Source organism: Anoplolepis gracilipes, chromosome 4 (genome assembly GCF_047496725.1).
Source record: "Anoplolepis gracilipes chromosome 4, ASM4749672v1, whole genome shotgun sequence".
Taxonomy (NCBI): domain Eukaryota; kingdom Metazoa; phylum Arthropoda; class Insecta; order Hymenoptera; family Formicidae; genus Anoplolepis; species Anoplolepis gracilipes.
In genome coordinates this window covers 2,463,086-2,486,818 of record NC_132973.1, presented here as the reverse complement: position 1 = coordinate 2,486,818, position 23,733 = coordinate 2,463,086, and the positions used below count along the sequence as shown (strand labels likewise).

The 23,733-nt window shown below is 31.8% G+C and overlaps 1 protein-coding gene across 6 annotated transcripts in view; it reads right to left on the bottom strand.

Moving 5' to 3' along the window:
- The window catches only part of LOC140665029 (uncharacterized), a 63,343-nt gene that overhangs the window by 11,891 nt on the left and 27,719 nt on the right, over positions 1–23,733 (bottom strand). For all 6 annotated transcript variants that reach the window (XM_072890700.1, XM_072890701.1, XM_072890702.1 and 3 more), the window contains one exon: positions 2,087–2,263. In XM_072890700.1, the coding sequence (XP_072746801.1) occupies positions 2,087–2,263 (177 nt within the window). The remainder of the gene's footprint in view (positions 1–2,086; positions 2,264–23,733) is intronic.

Genomic DNA, 23,733 nt, shown 5'->3' with positions numbered 1-23,733 from the left:
GTTAAAATTGACCTCTAAAATTTTTTTTTATTGAATGGAATAGCATTTCCATAACATAAATATGAATGAAATGTAAAAGCTTAGATTGAACAGACTAGCATTAATGAAGGCTTAGCATAAAAAAGAATTATACATATTTATCAGGTTATATCAGTTTTTCTTTTGACGTGTCAAGATATCTTAAGAAAAAGTATGGCAAACAGTACGGTAAAAAAGAAATGCGCAGATTTCTTTAATTAAAAAATTCGACGTTAAAAGTCGAATTTTGTAAATAGTAAAAAAAACTACGTAATTAATTATTTTTTATAGGAAAGATCGATTGTAATCGTACGGAAGAAATTTACGAAAGATGATTTTATGTGAAAAAGAACCGTCTTCTTAATGAAATCTTTTTTTCTTTTTATTATAAAAAATAAACTTTTTCATTTTACAAATAAAATCTTTTTAATTTTATCTAAGGAACATCGTGTGATGCTGTCAGAAAATTGACGAGTTTTTATGTTTTGTAAATGGCTTAATCACAAAAGGCAATTTTACGCTGATAATACCTGCGACGTCATGTTTTGTATTGTAATAACCGTTTATGGACGGCATGCGTCGTACAGCTATTGTAAGAATAGCCGCAAAACATTCCCACACGATTGAACTGTTTCAAAACATACTTCTATTCTCAACATGATTTAACGTTACGAATGCTGTCTAACTATGCGATATTTAACGCTAAACATGGAATGGAAATTCCAATCTATGTCCCGAGTATTGCCTGATTCGGAATACGATACGCAAGATTTTAATTTCGAAAATACTTTAGCTGCAAAAATCGATACGTGGTGATAAAAATTATCTGATAATTTACAAAGTAATGCAACCAATATTACACAATCGTGAATTTGTGAGAAAAAATAATATATGATTAATTAAAAAACTGAACCGAATCATTTTTCAAGGTACAAATAATAATAATTCATATGTTTACTATAATTAATATGTGTGTTATCTAATCTAATCGATAGATTATTCACACACGTAAATAAAATCATTAGACGAAAAAGACAAAAAAAGAAAGAGAGAGAGAACCGATTATCTTTACGAACGTTGTTCAATATATTACATACAACCGAGATTAGAGATAATATATTTTATACTATTAAAAAATGTGTTGTTTTTTTTAATCATCTGTTAATTAATTGTAGAAATGCTGCTAAAATTTCCATTTGTTAGTTGTTACATAATTATTTCCCGTATAATTATTTTCCGTTAAAGTCTCATCGACCAGAAAAAGTTGTCTGACCTCACATACCCAACATATTCCGTACGTGTGCCGTTATAATATTTGAGCACCGTAAATAACTGCAACCAATAGAGGCAGTATATAGATACTTATGATGTGTGGCAGCTATATCGTACGGAAATATGTTTTCTGAGAAAGAGAGAGAGAAAGAGAGAGAGAGAAACAAGTTAATTATAATGTCTTATCGCTAAAATATGTAACGGCTTGTTTTCTGCCATAATCGCTCTCCTCCCTCACTGCTCTGCAATGTGTATGCAGGTGTGACATTATCATATCAGAGATGCCTCATTGATAATTTTCGAGAGCCGATATCGAGTCATACGAGCAATCGTCTATTCCGCAAAAATAGATCTTCAACATTGATAATGTTATTAAAAATAAAAAAACGCGCATTTACGCAGAGCTATTCATCATATTCTGTCGCAGAAAGAATATCGAAACGTCAAAGGAAGTGCATACCTTTGTAAGTTATAGAGCATTTAATATACGCCGTATAATTTCTAAATAAAAATTGAATAAAATAGATGCTTAAATAAATGAGATATTAAAATTCGCATATATATTATATCACATAATTCGTACGTCATGTTTGAAACTTTTTGCTTAAAATTAATATCTCGATTTATTATCTCTATATCTACTTGTAATGTTTCCTCCGCGACTTGTCTATAACATAAATTAATAATATATTACCATTATGTACCGGTTGTTTGATTTCACACGAGAAAAACTGAGACTCGTTATTATAGATTTGTGATTACATAAAATTCGCGAATTTTACGAGCGAGACCTCACCTGTCGTTACATCGCAAGGCCGCGTGACTGGGGCTCCTCGGAGGCTGAGGATAGCTGGCGCCGGCCACGGTGAGCTGGGACCCGCTGATCGATTGCTGGCCCGCAGCCTGCGGCGCATCGGGGACAGCTTGCAAGGGTGTGCTAGGTGCCGACCTCGCGCCTATGGACCCCGCAGACCTACAAACAAAACATCAAATGCAACTTGAGACGAAGATAATTGGAATGGACGTACGCTGTAATTTTTTATGAGAGTACTTTGACCTGTTTATTTGATTCAACATTTTTGATTCTTCTAACGGAGAATTATTTTTTTTTAATAGTTTATATAGTTATAATAAAAAATGTATTAATTATTAAGTTAATTTTATAAACCGATAAGCATAACTAGTGTGTTTCATTGATAAATAGTTTACATGATAGATGTTTCTTTGATAAATAAATATAGTAATTATATAATGTAGGAGATACAAAAAAAAAAATCAATCAAAAATATTGCTTCAATTTTTTATTTATTTATAAAATATGAAATAAAAATGAATCATTACGTTAAATTAATAATTTAACTTTGCAATCTATCTAGAAATAATAAAAAGATAATTTTTTTGTTTTTGTACGCCAATTTCGTAATATCTTAAATATCAAATTTTTATTATACAGCAATACATCATTAACTGCAATATTATCATTTATGGTAAACATAAGTGATTTTTTTCTGCAATATATCATGTGCGGTTTTTATTTCACAAGTAATCTTTTCATTTTTATTGAACCAAGTGTTCGCGATTAATTTCTGATTTTTTAGATAAGATATGCATAAAATTATTTACTTTCGTAAGAGATTATCATTCTTGTACAGTCGCAACCGAGTAAAGTGCTCAAAGTCACGTACCTTGCCCTGGTAAGTGGGCGGGAAGAGAAACAAAGCTTGATCAACGCTTGTGTTTCGAACTCCATCATCGTACCACGAGAGATGATATTATTATTATTATTATTATTATTGTTTTCAGGATAACACCTCCTGAATTTTCCTCCCACGGGAATGCTTATGTATTTAAAACTGCTTCAACGGCGATTGCTAGCCAGTCGACAATCGACGTGAGCTCGGATCGATCCACTTATCGAACGAAAGCTGACAGATGTCCAAGCGATTCTCGGTAAAAATTATTCTCGTTATCAAAAGTTGCGCGATTGCCAATGCGATGATTCATCATTAATTGAACACGCTACATCTACATGATGGCAACATTCTTTCGAACGACGATTGGTAACGCGGTGGATTATACCCAAAGTTTATCTATTTGATACGACAGTCTACTTTATCAGCTTTTATTCGGCTTATCGTTTGAGATGAATAATGACAGGATGTGACTGAGGAAATAATAAGATGATGGATAGTAGAGGTAGGAAAAAATAGCTAACAAATGAAAATAAAATAAAGAAGAAGAATAGTAATTATAAATAGTTATTGGTAAAGTTGAATTTTAGGTGTTGATCGCCAGCCAACTTCTGCGGAAGGAGAAAGGAAGAAGGAGACAAGGACAGATACAAAATCAGGAAAAGAAAGAGAGAGGAAGGGACAAAATAAAAAGAAAAAGAGGCTATCGCGATGAGATAAAGCCGAACGAAGCGAAAAAAAAAAACGCGACGCGATGACTAACGAACCAGTTTCGGTCTCTCTTCGCGGCGCGAGAATAACCACACCTCAGCTCATCGGGTTCAACGAGCCAGGTTGCCTTTAACAAGCGGCGGCCTGCCCTGACCGCGACAATGCACAATGAAGCGAACGAGCGAGCGGTTCTTTCGTCGACAGAGAGAGATGCGAAACGATTGCAAAAAAAAAAAAAAAAAAAAAAAAAAAAAAATTCAATAGAAACCGCGTTCGTATCGACGTTTCCTGAACATTCCGCCTTTCTTCGATTGCCGCCACTTTGCACTCAGCACTTGCAGAGCCAGCCTCGCGAGGAAGGTGATACTCATTTTCGAGGCGGCGGTCTCTTCGTGGAAAGAATAACAATCCTTTTTTTGCGTGCTCTATTTGCAGAAACGATCGTACTGATCCAGCAGTCGATCCTTCCGTCGAGAGATGTATAGAAAAGTAGAACGGAGAGTAATTTGTCAAGCAGAAAAGAAACGATAAGCAATCGACAAAGGTGTTGATGAGTAACGAGAGTGACGTTCGCGCGCGAGTCCGGTACTCCACGGGCCAGCCGGGATGTCAGACTGGTCGCCGTTGGACACGTTCAAAGTGTCCTACCTTACGACCTCTTTCATAATTGACAAATCCCCGAGAGTGCGCACCTGCGTACATAAACCCGTCTACGATCTATAATCAGCGGCTAGAGTACTCGTAGTACGTGTAGAATCGCGCTTTACTCACTCGGATCGAATATCACGTACATCGGTGACAAGTACGAACAAGCGCGAACGGGGGAACTGTCTCGTTAAACTAGGAGGGTGGATCGAAATTCAACGGTGGCGGATCGCTTACATTGTTAATGATGTAACTTAACGCGTCAAAAAGCGGAACGAGCATCTCTCCTGAGTGAATGAAATTTATTTACAAGAAGATGATTCTCATCGCTTTAAAACAACGATGCATATTTATTATTTTTTTACTTATTATTTTTTGTAACTTGTCAATGGTAGGTAATCATTATTATATTATTTTACATTAAGTATATTATTAACCCTTACTTCGTACTGATGGATCATTTTTGTCTGATTTTTCTAACAACGTCAATTTCTCGAAAACAAATAGTCTTTATTTAGAATGTTCAAAGAAGGTATATACATTTTTTCAGATTTTTTAAAACACTTTTACATATTAATAAACTTATCGAAAATACGCTGACCCACCTGTACAGTTAGAAGGTGCCAAAAATAACAATACGGAGTAAGGATTAATATCGAAAGAAATTAATTTAATGCGTAATATTTTTTAGGAAAGCAATACATTATAATACTAACAAATGACATTTGCATCGTTAAAATTTACGCGGAAAAAAAATTATTTAGGAAAATTAAAAGGCGTTTTTTGTGTAAGTTGTAGTGATATTAGGGCTGCCATCCGTCCGGTTTTCCCCGGATTTGTCCTAGTTTTTCAAAGCGTCCGGGGACGTCCGGGGAGGATTTTTTAAAGTTGTCCGGGTTTCGAGCGTCTAGTAATGTTAATTTTGTTATTGATTGGTAAATATTAGAATATGTTCCTATTATATTAATTAGTATGATTGTAATTGTATAACATTTTTTTTATTAAATACCAATAGTTTATTTGTAAAAATTACCCAAGTATATAAAAGTTAATAAACTTCTTTTTGTGTATTTTTAACCCTCAATTTATAATTTTTGTAATTTTTGAAATTTTTTCTGTTTAAAAATCTAAATAGAAGATTCCTCTATTTTGATCATTTTAGTAGTTTCAATAACTTTATATTACAAATTATATATAGATGTCCGGATTTTAGTCGGCAAAATCCGGGGTTTTAAACCTTTTAGTCCTGGGTTAGTAATATTACAGATGGCAGCCCTAAGTGATATATGTAGGCCAATAATTCAAATGTGCTGTTTTAATCGAAAAACATAAGCATTGTTATAAATAATTACGATTATTAAACGAGAAAGAATAAAAGAACCTTACACCAGTTTGCCTCATTAATGTTTGAGTAAACATCATTCCCGGCAAATTGATGCATGCGGAAACACACGCTCGAGTTTCCCGTGCAACGCGACACGCCACTGAACCGAGAAGAAGCGCAAAATATTTTACCATTAGCCACTGATGTCTATGTGTCTACGGACTGGAAAGAAATACACACACACTCTCCTGTCGATCGCACGCTCGTCGTCGAGTCGCATTGTCTGGCAGCCTTTTCTGAAAACTCGAACCTTCTTTGTTCCGTGCTGCATATCAAAGAGTCAACGAGAGTAATGAGAAGCGTGACGACATTAACACTTTTTTCTCAACTTCTACCAGCGGTCTAAAATCGAACGCCAACAAGCGACGCCCAAATCCATTATTCTTGTTGAACGACGTAATACTAATACTACAAAGAAAGAGAGATATATGCAGAAAAGAGACAAATATTATAGAGACATTTATATATATATATATATATATATATATATATATATATATATAAATGTTATTGTATATATATATATATATATAAATGTTATTGTATATATATATATATATATGTAATTTTTATATAATTTATTTTAATTAATCTGTACTTTCACATTTTGTTTATATTTATTTATTTTTTTATTTTTCTGTTTTTTTTTCATATGTTTGAATACACACACTAGTACACACAAATTTCTTTATAACTCTATAAATTTCGTCCTTGTATCTTTATATTTCCACATTTCTATTCTATTTTTACAATTTTATACTTCTATATTTTTTTAATCTTTTATATATATATATATATATATATATATATATATATATATATAAATTATATAGATAGTTACATTACATAAATTATAAATTATATGTAAAATGATAATTCTAAATTGTAATTAATAAACAATTAAAATTATAATTAAATTATAATTAAGAACATTGTTTACCACAAGGACCAACAATATGCTAAATCGATCCGAATGTTTTCATTCACATCCTAATCAAACCTCATTCGAAAAATGAACCTATTAATCTTTTTAAGTAGGCAGATAATCTCTGATTGTATAATGGGCGATTTTACTGTAGCGTATACCCTAATCGAAAATAAATCTCTAGCCAAGAAATTAATTGGGTATTTAATCTTTTAAGTCGTTAAGATACTCGATTGACCGGCTGCTTTAGCACAAGGTGCACGTGCATAATGTGTCGGATTCCGGAAAGTACGATTGCAACTACTATTATCTTATACCACGCAGCACGCAGCGGTCACGGACATACCTCAGAATTTGATTAAAGGTACTTTTTCCTTTGTATACTATGTAGACGCGGCCTCGTAAACGCGATAACAATAAAAAGACGTCCAGCAACATGCACAGTATCATAGTACATTCTGCATTATTGAGATGCGTCAGGTGTGCGCGATATTGCGGAGTCTCTTGAAGGCCGAAAAAAGACGTCACGCGACGCGACACTTGTACAAAGTTTCATAAACGTGTAGCGTTAAAGACCCGGAAGAGATATACATGAACAAGTTCCGTTTTGTGTCACAGAACAGAACAAAACAACATGAACGGAAAAGTTTCTGTTGTAAAAAAAAAATTTATTTACAACGATCTGACGTGTCCCGTAAAGAATCTCATTCGATGAGAAAATTTCTGTTAAACATTATTAAAAATATATACATTTGAATTATAAAAGTTTAAAATTATACAGTTTTAGCATTATATATACAGGTCTACAATTTTTATCTTAATACTATAAAAAAATCTATATTTATCTGATGACACATGATGTATCAATAAATCAATTAATATCAGATTCATCTTGTCAGACTTTGTTATTGTTGAAATAGGAATGACACATTAGACTTATTGATCTCTAGATATGATTAAAATAGATATCGATAAACTACATCTTCTTGCACAATCTTCAGAGATAATCTGTGGAAGGTGACAAACAGCGATGTATTGAGGTAACGAGATGAAAAGAGACACTTCATTTCGAACGGGCGATCGCACGAATACGCTAGTATGCAGATACCGTCGTATGCATTTTCTTAGCAGCGAATGTGTTTGCATATTTATATGCACTTGAAAGCATCGAGCCGTTCATCAATTTCTCGGAGATGCGAATTTCAACGTTTATCTTTTTATGAGAAAATTATGTATATAGAATGTATTTTTCTCAAAACGTGCATGTGAGTTTAGATGCGAAAAATAGTTTAAAAAATAATATAAATAAATAAAAATAAATTAAACAAATTATAAAAGAATATAGTACAAAAGAATAGCGATATTTAATTAATAAATCTTAAAAAAATATTCCCATTATTTTATTACTTCAAAAAAATTGAATAGATAATACTTCTTGCAAAAATATTCATAAAAATAAATTGTTTTATTTAATAAAACATATATATGTATATTTCTAACTGTATAAAACTTTTCACATTTATGATGCTTGTCTCACGATGACATTTATCAGAAATCTGTACACACGTGTGATTGTAAAATATACGTGGGTGAAAACTTTTCCTTTAGGAAAACATTCGATTTCAAATAATAGTGCTATTTACATTTAATTCGCATAACAAGTTCAAAGACCTACCGATAATCGACCAATTTATCTTGCGTGAACACATCGTTACATAAATATGTTGTTGATGAATATAATGTCAGCATCGAACATTTAATTATATATATGTGTATATTTAAAAGGCGAGAATACTTATATATAATTACATTTTTTAATTTATCTCTTCAAAAAATAAAAATTTTTATCATCACATCATTGTAGATATTATAGTCCATAATTGTACTCAAAAAAATTTCACGTTCTTTAATTTAAAAATTAAAATTGTATATTGTTTATTTTTTCGTTTATTTCGTTTATGCATGTGTGTATTTTTCTTATACGGCGTGCTTAAAAAACCTAGTCGATGTAATAAAGATGATTGCCTGATGCTGAATGATTATAGTCACTGCTATAAACTCTTAAAAACAACAATCACGTGACTGTCCTATTTCATATGCACAAATGTATGTATTACATACACGCATATACATATAAGTATTATACATGTGTTTATATCTTGCCCTTAGGTTTCGAGAAATTATTTGATTACCTGATCATGAGCTTATTTATTAATTAATAAAAAAATGTTTTGTATAACCAGTAATAACCTTGTTAAAATATTATAACTTTTTTATATGATACATAAATCTATATTTTTTATATTTTTCTTATCTATATATTTCTCTTCTTTTTTTTTAATATTTCTCTTATCTTATATATATATTTCTCTTATTTTATAATTATATTTTTAAATTTTAGAAGAGATATATTCCATTATATTATTCATATTGAGATAAATATCATAAAATATCATATTATATCAAAATATAAATTTATCGTAAAATTTTAATTAAATTAGCGTGAAATTTGTCGTAATATTTTAAATCTCTCATCAATAATTCTTCTTTTAACGAACTTCATATTCTAATCCGTATTCTTAAATGAAAATAAAATTAACAAAATCGGAGCAAACAAAGTAAAGAACCCTACTAAAAAAAATTTAAAAAGACTAACTCTCTTAGTATTCGCTATTTTCTCATTCATCTCACTATCCTATAATTTACCGATTCCAGTTTTGCCGTAGTCTGACAATACATGTAATCTAATTTATCTATCTCTCTTTATTTTTCGAAATCAATAGGATAAAACATTACGTAAAAATTCAAGATGTTTTATTTATTTTATGTATTTATACACGTTCAAGCTGTCGATGATTCGATAAACAAGATTTTATCCTATTTAATATATCACGTTCAGACATTATGGAAGCAACAGTCGACCGATTATGCGTGCTCGCGGCATTAATGTCTTTTCCTCGAAGAAAGAATACAGAATCACGCCGAAAAAAAATGCGGTAACATGTCATGGAATATCCTGATTGAATTTGCATCAGCAGGTCAAAGAATTTTCGCCATGAAATTACCAAAAGGTTCATTGTCAAGCGAATATGCGCTCAAACAATAGATTAATAAATCCGCTCAAAAAAATATTGATGTACTATTAAAAAATAATTTAAAAAAAACTGTTTTGTTCAATTTAAGTAAACTTTTTTTTAGCAGAAAAACTTGAATAAAAAAACACGCGTAACGATATATTTTAAAAAATTGTTAAATTATTAAAATGTATTTTTCTTTATCTTCAGTTTTTTATCTTAGTTTTTAAAAAATTTCAAACTTATCTATCTAGAAAAAATTAAAGAAATAAAAGATAAACGTATTTTACGATATTGACGCAACTTTAAACTTTGATCGCTATTAGATATTCCTGTACTAAAAATTTTTAATTTAAATACTTGCTTTGTTGAAAAAAAACATGTATTAGCTAAAAAATATTTTTTTTTACCAGTCAATTTTTCACTACATTTTCAATACATTTTTCTTTTAATATTAGATAAGAATTAAACGATAATTTAGCTTAATGATATTTTAGTATTCAATAAAACCAAAAAAAGTACATACTCATTTCATATTTCATTAACTATTCTCTTTAATTGAAATTTAATAATGATTAATGGATACTCGTTATTGCATATAGCAGCGATAAGATAAAATATGTAAGAGTAAATTGAATTTCACTTAGGAAATTGTTGGCAGAAACAATTATAATTTTCGATTTATTCTAATGTCTTTTAAGTCTCATACCTTGTATAACAAAGCTAAAAAAATATCACATTATAATCTCAACCCTCTCGGACTTAAATTACGACAAACACGCGAATGTTTATTTACGTCTGGTCCGATGAATCCATAAAATTCACTCAATGTGATTTCTTGTAGTATATCATAATTCAATTTACGTAAACGTTAATATCGCGTGTACGATGGATGATAATACAGACTCGAAATAGAAATTACCATTGTAACACATTTGTAAAGAATTTTAGCGTTTACCGTATACACGCAAAGTATAATACAGTAGATATTGTGAAAAAATCTCCCCATTAATAGGATGTATGTATATACCAATCAAATGTTTTTTTTATAAGAAAACATGAAGAATCAGTAGGAAAGATTATTTATTGATCCTTTGAATATTTGACTAGTCGCGAATTTAATCTCGCGTGCGTCTTTCTATTTGTGTAAGAAACGCTAGAGATATATATGATCAAACAGGTATATATTTGTTCCTATGATCCATCCGTATAAATGTAATGACATTATTTATGAATGTAAGAAATCGACTGGCCTTCAAAAATAGATCAAAAGACCCGCTATATCATTGCAAGAAGCAAATATTCTGATAACACGCGAATGATTCAATCTTCACGAAAGGCCTTTTTCCCGTCATTTTCGTAATTAGGGATTAAAATAATGTGTATAATTTCGCATAATTCAGATTTCATTCTAATATTATATCGATATGGTTAATAATAATTAATAACAGAAAAATCGTAATTTATAATATATAGTGTTATAATATATGGTGTTATATAATGTAATAATTATAACAATTGTAATAATTATATTTAACGTAGTAATTATATTTGATATGTTTGTTTTAATATTTTTCATATTTTATATTGCATTTTATAATAGCAATTTATATCTTTTTATGATGCTTCAAGTATTTAAAAAAACAAGAATTATATTTTATACATACATAATAAAAATCTAATTCTCTCTTCATAAAAAGAGCTTTTTCCGATCTTACAATGTATCAAGCCTGAACAATAAAGATAAAAAAACAATAGGAGAATGAGAAAGAGAAAAGAAAGCTAAAAAAATATCGATGATACAAACGGAGCGATTTATTTTCGCAATCGAATTATAATTTGCTGTTCGATATTTAAAACAAAGCGTATCGCAGTTTTTGGTTTTATCGTAGTTTAGTGTTTTTACCATATGTTTTTTGCAATAAAGCATATAAAATCTCAGAAAGCAGATTGTAATCTATTGAAAGATTCTCAAAATGCATTGCGTGTGTGAAAGCTTGTTACATTTACCGATCAGTCCTACGCAAGACGTTATAATTGATAAAAAAAACTGTCAACTCTTAAAGGTTGTCCGTTAGCCTTTAAGCATGTTACGATTTTTGCCTCGTTGGATTAGATGTAAAAAAAACGTAAAAATTCTTTACACATGTATAACAAAAATTTTAACATTTTTATATTATTATAATAATGCCAAACGAAATTATATATGTCCTATCAAATATTGATAATTAATCTTTGATATATTTTGTTATATAATTGAAAACAGCCTGTTCTCTCTTTCTCTCTCTCTCTCTCTCTCGTTCTCTCTCTGTGCATGTATGTACGTATAAGTATAATATGACAGTTACACGTGTACGCGCGCGCTTGTACTCGACCTCTATAAACCGTTCGATATTTCAACTTGAAATTTTAAACAACGAGTGTTCTCACACGTGCTCATCCCCTCTCAATGTCATCTTTTTTTTCATTACTTTGCACTATTCGTATCTTCGCGCCCTGTCCCAATTAGCTCTCATTACACCAACTTTTAAATGCATCTATAGTAAGCAACTCGAGATAATATTAGTTTTTTCACCTTGCAAATATTGAGAGCCTTATCCAGAATTAAAGAATAAAATTATATTTACAGATTTTCACATAGAGAAATTTTCAAAAAAGTAATCGAATTATAAAAATAATACAAATAAAATAGCTAGAAATTAAATTTAAAATGTAGATGAAATATACATATATAGAAAATATAAATGTAGTCTAAAAATATATTACAAAAGATTTGATCATTAATTTAATTTACGATAATTTACGATATTGTTTGGCACTTAGAATATTCCTCTTTTAATATTTCAAAACCTTGAAGTGCCAATAAAATCGTGATTGTCCTCGGACATGTGCGTAGGATCTTGGCAAAGTTCTCGACAGGCTTGTCAAACGAGAAAAAATAAACAAGTTAATCGGGGATCGTGAGAAACCATGGCGTTTGGCAGAGAAATGTATTAAAGAAAAGAGGTCATGGCGCAGTCAAGGTTATCGCAGAAACTTTTCACGATGGATGATGTACAGAACACATTAAATCTGTTGGCTGAATTGTCAGTTGGACTAACATTCCGTTTGACGAGCAGCCTTGTGAAAAAAACCGTATGTTAAACCGAGATTATTAAATACATGATTATGAACATGCCTTTCCTATTTATTAAATCCCAGCTTGAGAAAAAAATCACATTTTTAAAAAGATTTTCTTTGATTCGAAATTTTGCAGAATTTTTATTATATAGAAATTATCTGTTGAAATCCATTTCGTTAAAATTCAGTTTATCCACACAATATTCAGTTCAAATTTTGTAAAGGATCTGTTGATAAAATTTATCTATGATTAGAAAAAAATCGTGAACATTAAATATTGTACATGACATTTGTCTCGCAGTTTCAATAAAAAGATAATATTGTTAAAATTGCTTTATGCGTATGAATAATACGTGTTATATACATTTTTATTCTCATAACACGTGGCATCATTTTATTGCAACCTCGAATATTTTCTGGTGATATCTCTACCACCACAGTTATAGGAAATAGCAGGCGCATGTGCCGATAGTACGGTAACGATAATGCGTTGTCAAACACGAAAAAAAATTCCAAACAAAAAATTTTATCTTACTTTCAGAAATTTTTACCTAAGAAGTTATTTTTATATATCCTACATATATACATATTATTTTTGCATCAAATTTTTGTATATTTTGTATATATAGACACAAATATAATTTAAAATTCTCTTTTGTTATGTCTAAAAAAACTAATACATATAATCAGATGTGTAGTAAATGTAGGCACATTGCTATAATATTAGCAGGTGCTTCGCAAATTTTATATTATATATTTCTAATTGAATATAAAGTTTCTTTATTCAAAATTCTTTCGCTCAATATTAACGATAAGTCAACTATTATATTAAATCATGAATGCAAATATACCTAGAACACCGACTTCACTGGAAACACGTTATTAGGTCAAATTGAATCTGATTTCTCCCAATGTCGCGCGATTATTGCATAATATCGCTATAGAGAGAAAGAGAAATCGACCCGAGTCATCATATTTTATTGATTTGATTTTACGACTATACAATTAGAGTACTGACAAAACGAAATTAATTTTCGCTTTCGCCAATGATCAAGTTATACATAAATGATGGAAATCTCAGAATTGAGTTGTTGCAGCTTAGTTACTTTAATAATCATTTAAACTTTCAAATTGCTTTTCACTTAACACTGCCTTGAAATTAACTTTCGCAAGTTTGAATTAAATTCAAATTCACATGTCAAATCCAAAGTTTATAGACATTTCTACGATAAAACTTTTTAATCGTTCCATGATATTCTAGCTCCTTGCATGTTTGTCATTATTCCATCACAAGTTTTTTCACACACAATAATTACTGATACTAAAATATAATTTGACCAATACAAATCTTTCAAATGAATAAAGAAGATTAAAATAAATCCTTACAAAATTCCACCGGTGGCATCTCCGTGCAAAAATTCAATTTTTATGACTATTTAAATAATCATTTAAACTTTCAAATTATATTTCATTCAACGCTGCCTTGAAATTAACTTTCGCATCAAATTTGAATTAAATTCAAATTTGTTTGTCAAAGTTTATAGAATTTCTATAATAAAACTTTTTAATCGTCCCATGATATTCTAGCTCTTTGTTTATTATTGTTCTATCAAGTTTTTTTACAATATTTATTGGTATCAAAATACAAATTGGCCAACACAATCCTTTCAAAAATAAATAAAAAAGATTAAAACCCAATGTATATATCACCTTTCGCAGTATAAACAAATACCTTTTTTTCCCTAAATAAAATACGTATGATATAAATGAAAAAAAAAGCTGGCGATTTCAAGCCATTTCTGATTTTGCTCGGTGACATTCTTAACGTCAAACTTGAGTCAAGCGGCCACGATGATCCGCCGACGCACGTTGTTGTGAATGAAGCGATGTAGGGCGCAAAAGTTACGGCGATCGCGGTATATAAGACGAGGCCGGCGGAATAACAGAGCGAGCCACGTGAACGCGTTGTGAAAACGAGCCGACGACGGCAGCTGCTACCGCGCTCGCGAACGAGCGAGCCACACGAGGTCGTCGTTCTATGAGCCGAGAGAAGAGAACTTAGCGGTACTCCTCCTCTTTCTGGATAGGCATCGAGACCGCCGGCGCTGATTAACCCTAGAAACCCGTAGCGTCGCGTATGATGACCCGCGGATGAAAAACTCACGATTATGAGAATTACGGCAATCTTCGTCTAAGTCCTCGCGCAAATTGAATTAGAATGTAAAAAAAAGGAAAGAAGAAAGTTGGAAGGAGAGAAAGTAGCGTGTGTCTCCTCCAAAGAAAAATGAATTTTTATAATAAGGGAAAGATTGTTAAATTTAAATATACTAGAAAACGATAAGAGAAGAATGGTGGAAATTGATGCTTCAATGCTTTATAAATTATATAATTAATAAAAAACAGAAGAGATTAAAATACATATATCATCGAAATTGTATATTATAATGAATAAAATAAAAGTGATAAACTTCTTATGGTAAGAACAAATTTAAAAAAAAAAATCATAATATAGTCTATATTGATAAAATCTATATTGACATATCTAAATCTCTTATTTAAAGGACTTTGAACTTTGCCTCACGGATTAATTATTTGATTGTCTTTTTTATAATACAGCTGTTTCAACGTAACAAATAATTTCCAATGTAAATATATTTAATTTTACTTCTTATTACTAATGGAAACATTTCTACATATTCTAACATATAATGCATATAAATTTTCTGCTACTTGCGCCGAGACAATACTCGAGTGAATAAAAGTATCGTGTCGCTTTATATTTGAAGTAATCATTCTTAATGAAGATACCAGGCTCAGGGAGTCGTCAACTGCCGCGTAACCATAACGGTCCAAGTCACGGTGGAACCGTTTCACGAGTAAAACTACCGTACGCTATTTCGGGTAACGACCAGCGTGTGAGATTCGATCGTTCGTAAAATGAATATCCCGATCATCGACGGCGAACGGTATAATTCGGGAATAGAATATGTTGCAAAGTAACGCAACGTATTCTACGATTCGACGGTGTTAATACGAGTCCATAAAATGCAACTACTAAATATTAAAAATTTCTGATTGTAAGCTTCGAGGTAGTAAATAGAAAAACTTCTCCGTCTCAAGCGAGACTTGACGGAAATTAAATCAAAATTATCGCTTAATTATCAGGAATGACGTGTAAGAAAAAAATTAAAAAAACTGTCGCGTATAAAATATCGGCAGTTCGATAGGCACTACTCATGTATAGATTGGTTGAACGGAAAATAATTAGCGCCTCTTGCAGCTGGATAAAAAGATGATACATTTATAATTACTCACGATAGGCCCATTTGTATCAATTAGAAGATTGTTGCAACGCTAGATCATCGTATCATTATTGGACAGCATGTGGACAGTTTGACGCACAGTAGCGGACTATTTCCTCCTCTCGAATCGCGTCGAAATTAGAAACATTTATTTCTTCGCGATAACGCAGCGAAAACACACATGGCAATGATGAGTACGCAACTATAGAATACTACTGACTGCAACGTTGTTATTTTTCTTCGTTTCCTGCGATTAATTAGGAGCTTGCGATACTGTTCTTACTCACTGTTGATCATGTAATGTCGTAATGTGCGTCACGCGAGATTTTTCTGTCGAACGCGCCGACACGCACTCAGTATATTTTCACCTTGTTTCATAAATTTTTGTAGGCTTTTTAAACATCTTGTTTGCATCCGTAAATTTTGCGTGTTATTACGCAAATGAATAATAATCGTACGATACTAACTAAACACAGTGACACTTGATAAAAATCCTTCATATTTGATAAGTACAGATAAGTCGGAGATATGTCTACGAATTTAAAAAAAAATGGAATTTTTATAATGATGAAATCATGATAATAAATATCACAGAAGAGAGAAGTGTGTATTTTGATAAAATATTTTTTATAACAATGAACTATGAACAATAATCTTTGAAATCTTGATATTAAAATTTTAAAAGATTAAAGCTCGCCCGATTTTAAATGTATACAAGAAAGGAATATTTATTCCGAAAACATTCTTTCGCAGAATGTTAAATTTTCAATCGTAAAAGGAAAAATCATAATTAAGGAAAAGTTGATTCCAATTATAAATTCAAAATCAGTCATTAAAGTTGCAGTTTTCATTTCGCTCTAAAACACAAATCGGAAATTTTACAATATTAATATCAACATGAATATTTTAATTAACGTCTTAATAAGATTTAGAATCTGTCTCTTTTCTGTGAATTTTCTTGAGCTACGCGATGAAAGAATAATTTCTCATTGAGCAAAATCCTATTACGCAAATTGGCATATGTCTTCGTAGAGTGATCTTTGGCCATACATCTCACAGAATCCTAATATATTTCATAGTCAAAAGAAAATTAGCAAGAAAGAGAGAGAGAGAGAGAGATAGAGAGAGAGGAAGAGATACATGGCCGGAATCGCGGTCGATCTCTCGTCGCATCGAGCATCATTGGCTTCTCCTCTCTCATCTTCTTCGTATACAATGTGTGCTAGCTGTTAGCGACGCTTGCAACGTCAGTGACCTAAATAGGACAATGTACGCGTTACTCGAAAGAAAAAAAATTTTTCTCTCTCTCTCTCTCTCTCTCTCTTTCTCTCTCTCTTAATTCTATATTAACTCTTGCACGATAAGGCACTAGTACGATCTCTTCCTTCGATAAATATTTTTTTGGCATCCATATTTAGTCCAAGAGAAGCTATATCTGACAAATTTACACATACATCAGCGGTTTCCTTATTTATCACGAAATGCGTAATAGACGAAATTCCTTTTGCATAATCCGCGAGGAAGGAATATTGGTTTGAACTAGTATCCGGAATCCGCGAAATCTGCATTTCAATTCGCGAACAAGAAATTAAATTTCTTTTAACGCACCGTGTAAAAAGATTGCATGTTGTGTAAAGTTCAAAATAATTAATTAAATTATTGAGAGCAACAATTAGTTTGAAATTTGCAGATCTGATTGATGTCTCCTTCATTCAAAGCTGTATCGATATCAGCATGATATAATTGAGAAATATTTCATTATTTTATAAATAACATACATATCTCTTACTCCGTATTGTTATTTTTGGCACCTTCTAACTGTACAGGTGGATCAGCGTATTTTCGATAAGTTTATTAATATGTAAAAGTGTTTTAAAAAATCTGAAAAAATGTATATTCCTTCTTTGGACATTCTAAATAAAGACTAAAATTTTATTTTAGTCTTTATTTAGAATGTCCAAAGAATGTCCAATTTATAATTTGAAAAATAATTTACTTAAATATATTATTTTATGATTATTTGTTTTCGTTATTTAAAACGTTAAAAAAATCACAAACAATAATGATTCATCAGTACGAAATAAAAGATATTTATCATAAATTATATTTATATATATAAAATATATATGTATATTAAAAGACTATGTAAAGCACGAAAAATGTAATAATTACGTAAAACAGCATGTTATATAAATTACAGGATATTTAATAATTCAATCAGATATTATTATTGCATTTAAATTGTCGCAACTCCAAGAACTTTTAATTAATTAGATATCCAACTGTTTATTGCGAATCTCTAATTAATTAGATATCCGAGTACTTGCTAGTTACCCTTTATTTTATTTATAATACAAGAGCCAATTTTAGATGTTTAATTAATTATTCTTTGCAATAACAAGCGACAAAACAATATATATATTTATATATAAATTTATTATTTATCCCAGATTTAATCATAGCAAATTTAGAGGAGCAAAATGATGATAAATTAATCTGACATATCTCTTACATACGTAAGCAATCGAATTTTAACAATTTTAATTATATCGCGCGAAATGGACACTTAAAGAGACCTCGGGGTCAGACACGATATTAATCGTTATATATGTATATATATATGTATGTTAATTTCATTTACCTTTTACTTCTCCGCGGCTTCGAGTCATCCTTTGTATAGAACCCCTGAACAAAGCAAAGCATTATGGGTTCTCTGAAAGGATCATGCACCTCTTCCATGCACCCCTCGCGTTCGCGCACCCTCTTTTTCAAGGTATCCCTCAAATTCACAGAAATCTCTCCTCCTTTGAAATGAGAATTTCTTTCAGATTTTTGTCTCCCCTTTTGCGATAATGAAACTTCCTAGTAAATCGCTCTCGCGATTATCCTTCTCTTTCTCAAATTGATTATTTCTAAGTTTGTTCTTCAATGATGTTTTTGATTTTGTGGAATATACTAAAAGACGGGGAGATCCAGATTGATGAAACTGCGACTTTCGATCGTATCTCACGATTTCCGTTCACACGCAATTTCCAAATGATCGATGATCTAGATCGACGAAATCCAGATTGACCGCTTTATAAATATATCTGATGGAATTCTTGCAATTTCTATCACAGTTCTAGATCGTTGATTCTTGAAAAATGCTTCCGCGATCCAGTTTATCCAGTTTGACGACTCAGGTGGCTTGTATTCAAAGATAGCAAAAACAACGCCTTCGCTTCTGTTTGTTTTTCTTTGAAAGAATTTCGATCAGCTGACGCCTTTCCGATTTCTCTTGCAGTATTATTGGCGAATCGATTGTTTGGTTGAAGGACGAGGAACGGATGCGAAGAACGCAACGGTGCAACGTCGTCGTCGTCGTCGTCGTCGTCGTCGTCGTCGTCGTCGTCGCTGTTGTCGGAGATACGGGGTGGCTACGTCGGCGCCCTTACTTAAAGGTATCGCCACGCGGTTGCCAGGCCAACAACCAGGAAAGGGCGAAGCACTCGTCGCGAACTGCGTACTAACGACAAGAAGGCAGAAAGCTCGTGCACTTATCGATTCTCTTCTCTCTTCTATCTTTCTCTCTCTCTCTCTCTGTCTCTCTCTTCCTTTATCACGTACACTCTCGTTTCGAAAGTCGTTTGCCAAAGCTCAACAGAGTATCGTTGACTGAGAGTACTTCCAATGATTAGAAATCGATCGAATGCCGGCCAAGAGATCTCTTCCCATCGAGGATAACTCCAATGTTATCTGACCGTTTAACGAGGATCAATGGTTTCAATATTTTCGATATTTTTTTACTTGTCGATGCAGGAGATGTCGTATCGATACGTTATATTAGATATTATGACGTAGATATATTAGCCGATATTAAACGTAGTGTCAGTACTTTGTCGCAGGTCTTTTTTTTTATTTTCCAGTCGATCATACATAATCCCTTGATAAAATAAGCGTTAAAGGATATTTAAAATCTGTTTGTCGAAAAGTCTTCTTTACAGAGCGGTTTCATTATAAAATGATAAATAATTAGAATATGAATTGCTTTATAGAAGACTGGCTATTCCACGAGTAACGTACAAAGATATCTGTCTGTCAATGGAAATGAAATCATCCTTCTCGTCATGTTTCTATCATTCCAACACATACTGTTGTGTTTATCAACAAAATAATACTTGACAAATCTTTCTGGCGAAGCGCATGCGATTCTCATTGAGATTTAACGACGCATGACTGATAATAATATTTAAAAGTAATTAAATCCTCTTTTTCCATCGCTGTATCGAAGCATGCGCATGTAAATTTATCGAATAATATCGTTTCTCCCTCCTTTTCGGCAAACGCGATCCTCTTTGCCTAGGAATATTTAAATCGTTCCATTTCTATATATAAACATAGCGTCACATTCGTTACCTTAATGACTAAAATACTCTGTCTATGAAACGCACTCATAAAATACGAATTTTAATTGAAAACTTCACGTTCGGTCCATTCTAATTATCCCTTGCATCCCGATATGTACATATAATCAAAGAATTAAATCCATCCGTCTCCATCAACATTTCGCTTAATTCTACAGAGTCTGGAGACGAGATTCGATCGAAATTAGCGGAATTTACCGAAATCGCCGATCGATCGATTCAGCGCGCGCGAGTCGTCGACTCTCGAGGTTATCGGGGGTTAATGCTCCCTCTCCGTCGATTATCTTTCCCGTATCTAACGCGCGCGACAGCGTCGGACGCGGTGGCATTCGGCTAACCCGCCACTCGAACCATACACGCGTCTTCTTTCGATCGACACGGAGAGCCCGGGATACCCGAGAACAAGCGGCACGACACGCGGCACGACAAGACGCAAGAGACCAGACGACGACCCGAACGCGCCGTCTCTCTATCCGACACTGCCGCCACCGCCGATCAGCGCGCGCGTTCCTCTCTCCACGCCGCCGCCGCCGCCGCCGCCGCCGCCGCCGCCGCCGCCGCCGCCGCCGCTCGATACGTCGCCCTATACCATCTTCGTCGTAACTCGCGAAGCGTCGCAGAGCGACGCGACGCGACGCACTTGTGGTATGTACGCATATCTATCGGCCGTTCTATATGAGCCTCACGTGCGTGTGCCTCTACGCACCTGCACCACCTCTTTATGAGTCGCGCCGCTGACGTTGGCTGGGAGTAATGGCTAGTGACCGGAGGAGAAGGCACCGATCTTTTACTTGCTGATAAGCAAAAGAATCGTTATATTGAGTTTATAATTAAGTATAATAATTATTTCCTGCCAATGGCGAAGAAAAAAAAATTATAAAAAGAAAGAGAATATTATCTAATATCTTTTATGTTGCATGTATGATCAATAAGAATTAATGCACGAAGCAATTATTTGTTTCAAAGTCGCTTATAGAATTATTCTTTTCAGAAAGCGGTTTAATCTGCAAATGTATACGCTGTAGGAATTTTTTTTTTTTTTTTTATGTCAACGCACATCTGTGTATTGAAAAGAGAAGCTCTATTTAAAATAATAGAATATTTTTATACAGCGTTGTATTATCAAATTTATTTTGCGTTTCTTTAAAAGCAAAAATTTTATGCGTGCAGAGAGAATAATCTTTTTCCTAAAATAATAAACATATATATGTATATACATAAATTATATTTATATTATATATATTTTGTTTATAAGAATTATATATTTTTTTTTCCTACACATTTTTTCATATATTATTTAATGTGACAAGATTTAATTTGTTTATAACTTGAGCATCATACTAAAATTTGTTAAAATTTGTCAAATCTATAAACTAAACAATTTTTTTTAATAATTTATGTTAAAAATTGATATCTCTTTATAATAAAATTTTTTAATTTATCATTTATTATCGATTAATCATCCACCGTTATATTCATGATATTGTACAATATTGATGATTCTTACAGTGACAATACAAAATTTCGCTTGCGTCGAATCGATTGCGAGAACACGAGTAACTTGATGCGAATGTCGCAGATCCGATTACTAAATTATTGCAAGCCTCGCACAATCCCTGGCTCAACTTTTTTTTCTAATACTTCCGTCGTGGAAGTGATATCTTGCAACACGTGTAAATGCCGCGTGCCTCTGACACTAAATCAATATGTGCGTCGCTCGAGAATTTTTCTCGCAATTACAATTATGTAACTTTGAAAGTGCGAGTTAAAAGGCATAATAAATATGACAGTTTACGGGATTACTGCACTTTTACTTTACTTTATTTTCTCAGGCGTGCTTGTGACCGCGCGTCAATTCTATTCGATCCGCTCGCAACATCGTCACTGAATTGCATATTGCATGAGACGCGATTTTCTTCGAGAATTTTCTCTGACATTTATCCGTCTTACTTTAACTCAAAGAATTAAGGTAACGTACGAACGAGTTTTCTGATCCTATCTAAAAGTCATACGTGACATAATCTAGTATGATAGAGCCGATATTTTCTGTTATTCGTTACAGGTGTAGCTTAATCGAATGACTGTAAATTAAAACAGAATAAGATAAGGAATTTTTTTTTTACAAAAATTGCTGGTTAAAATATTTTAGAAATAAATAATTATAAAAAAGTTATATATTCTCTTATTTATCTTTTAAAAAATAACATTCAAACTTTTTCCATCTAGATGGGAATTAATCATATTGGATAATCATTAAGATAATGGATAGTCTTCACAAAACTTGCGTGTATAAAACGTAATAAAACGTAAATGAAACAAAAAAATGAAAAATTAATATTCGGTAAAATAATAAAACAATTTTTTAAATCAATAAAATAAGAAAAGTAATATTTCAAATTTTACTTGTGCGCAACAACGATATATAATTCTTTTTGCAGAAATTTGTAAAATGTATTACGTAAGCGTGATCGTAGAAACGCGATTACGCGATGTAATTTAACTTGAATATACCTTTTTGTAAAACAATTAGCAACTTAAGAAACAACGATTCTATTTAGGCGTCCTACTTTAGATGATGTACCTTATACACACGCTATTTGTAACAAATATATATATATATATATATATATATATATATATATATATATATATATATATATATATATGTGACAAACACATTGCGCGATTAAGATACGCATTCTATTTTAAAAGTCGTTACTCACTTTGCTCCCAATAAATTCGAAAATATAGTAATCAATTGCTTGGTATGAAAATTTGAGTATTTTTAACAAATAATACATACACTTTAATTAACTTCCAACATTTTAGAAATTCGACACTGAATTAAAATAAATTATAATTACCAATAAATTATTAAAAATTACAATTTTCTTGATTTATGGTCATTTTTTAATTTATTTTTATGTTTTCATTTGATTTTTTTGTTTTTTTAGTTTGTTATCATTGAAGAGTGATTTATTACACACAACTCTTGTTTTTACATAATTTTTATATTCTTATATTTGAGACATATTATATTGTATAAATACTAAAGGAAGCATCAAACCGTTGTCTGAGAATTATTTTTATAAGGATCAATGAAAGTTAATTGGGATCTAACTGATTTAATATCCTTCTCAGAAGATAAGGCAGGCAAAACTAAAGAATATAAATATTATTGCTAGAAT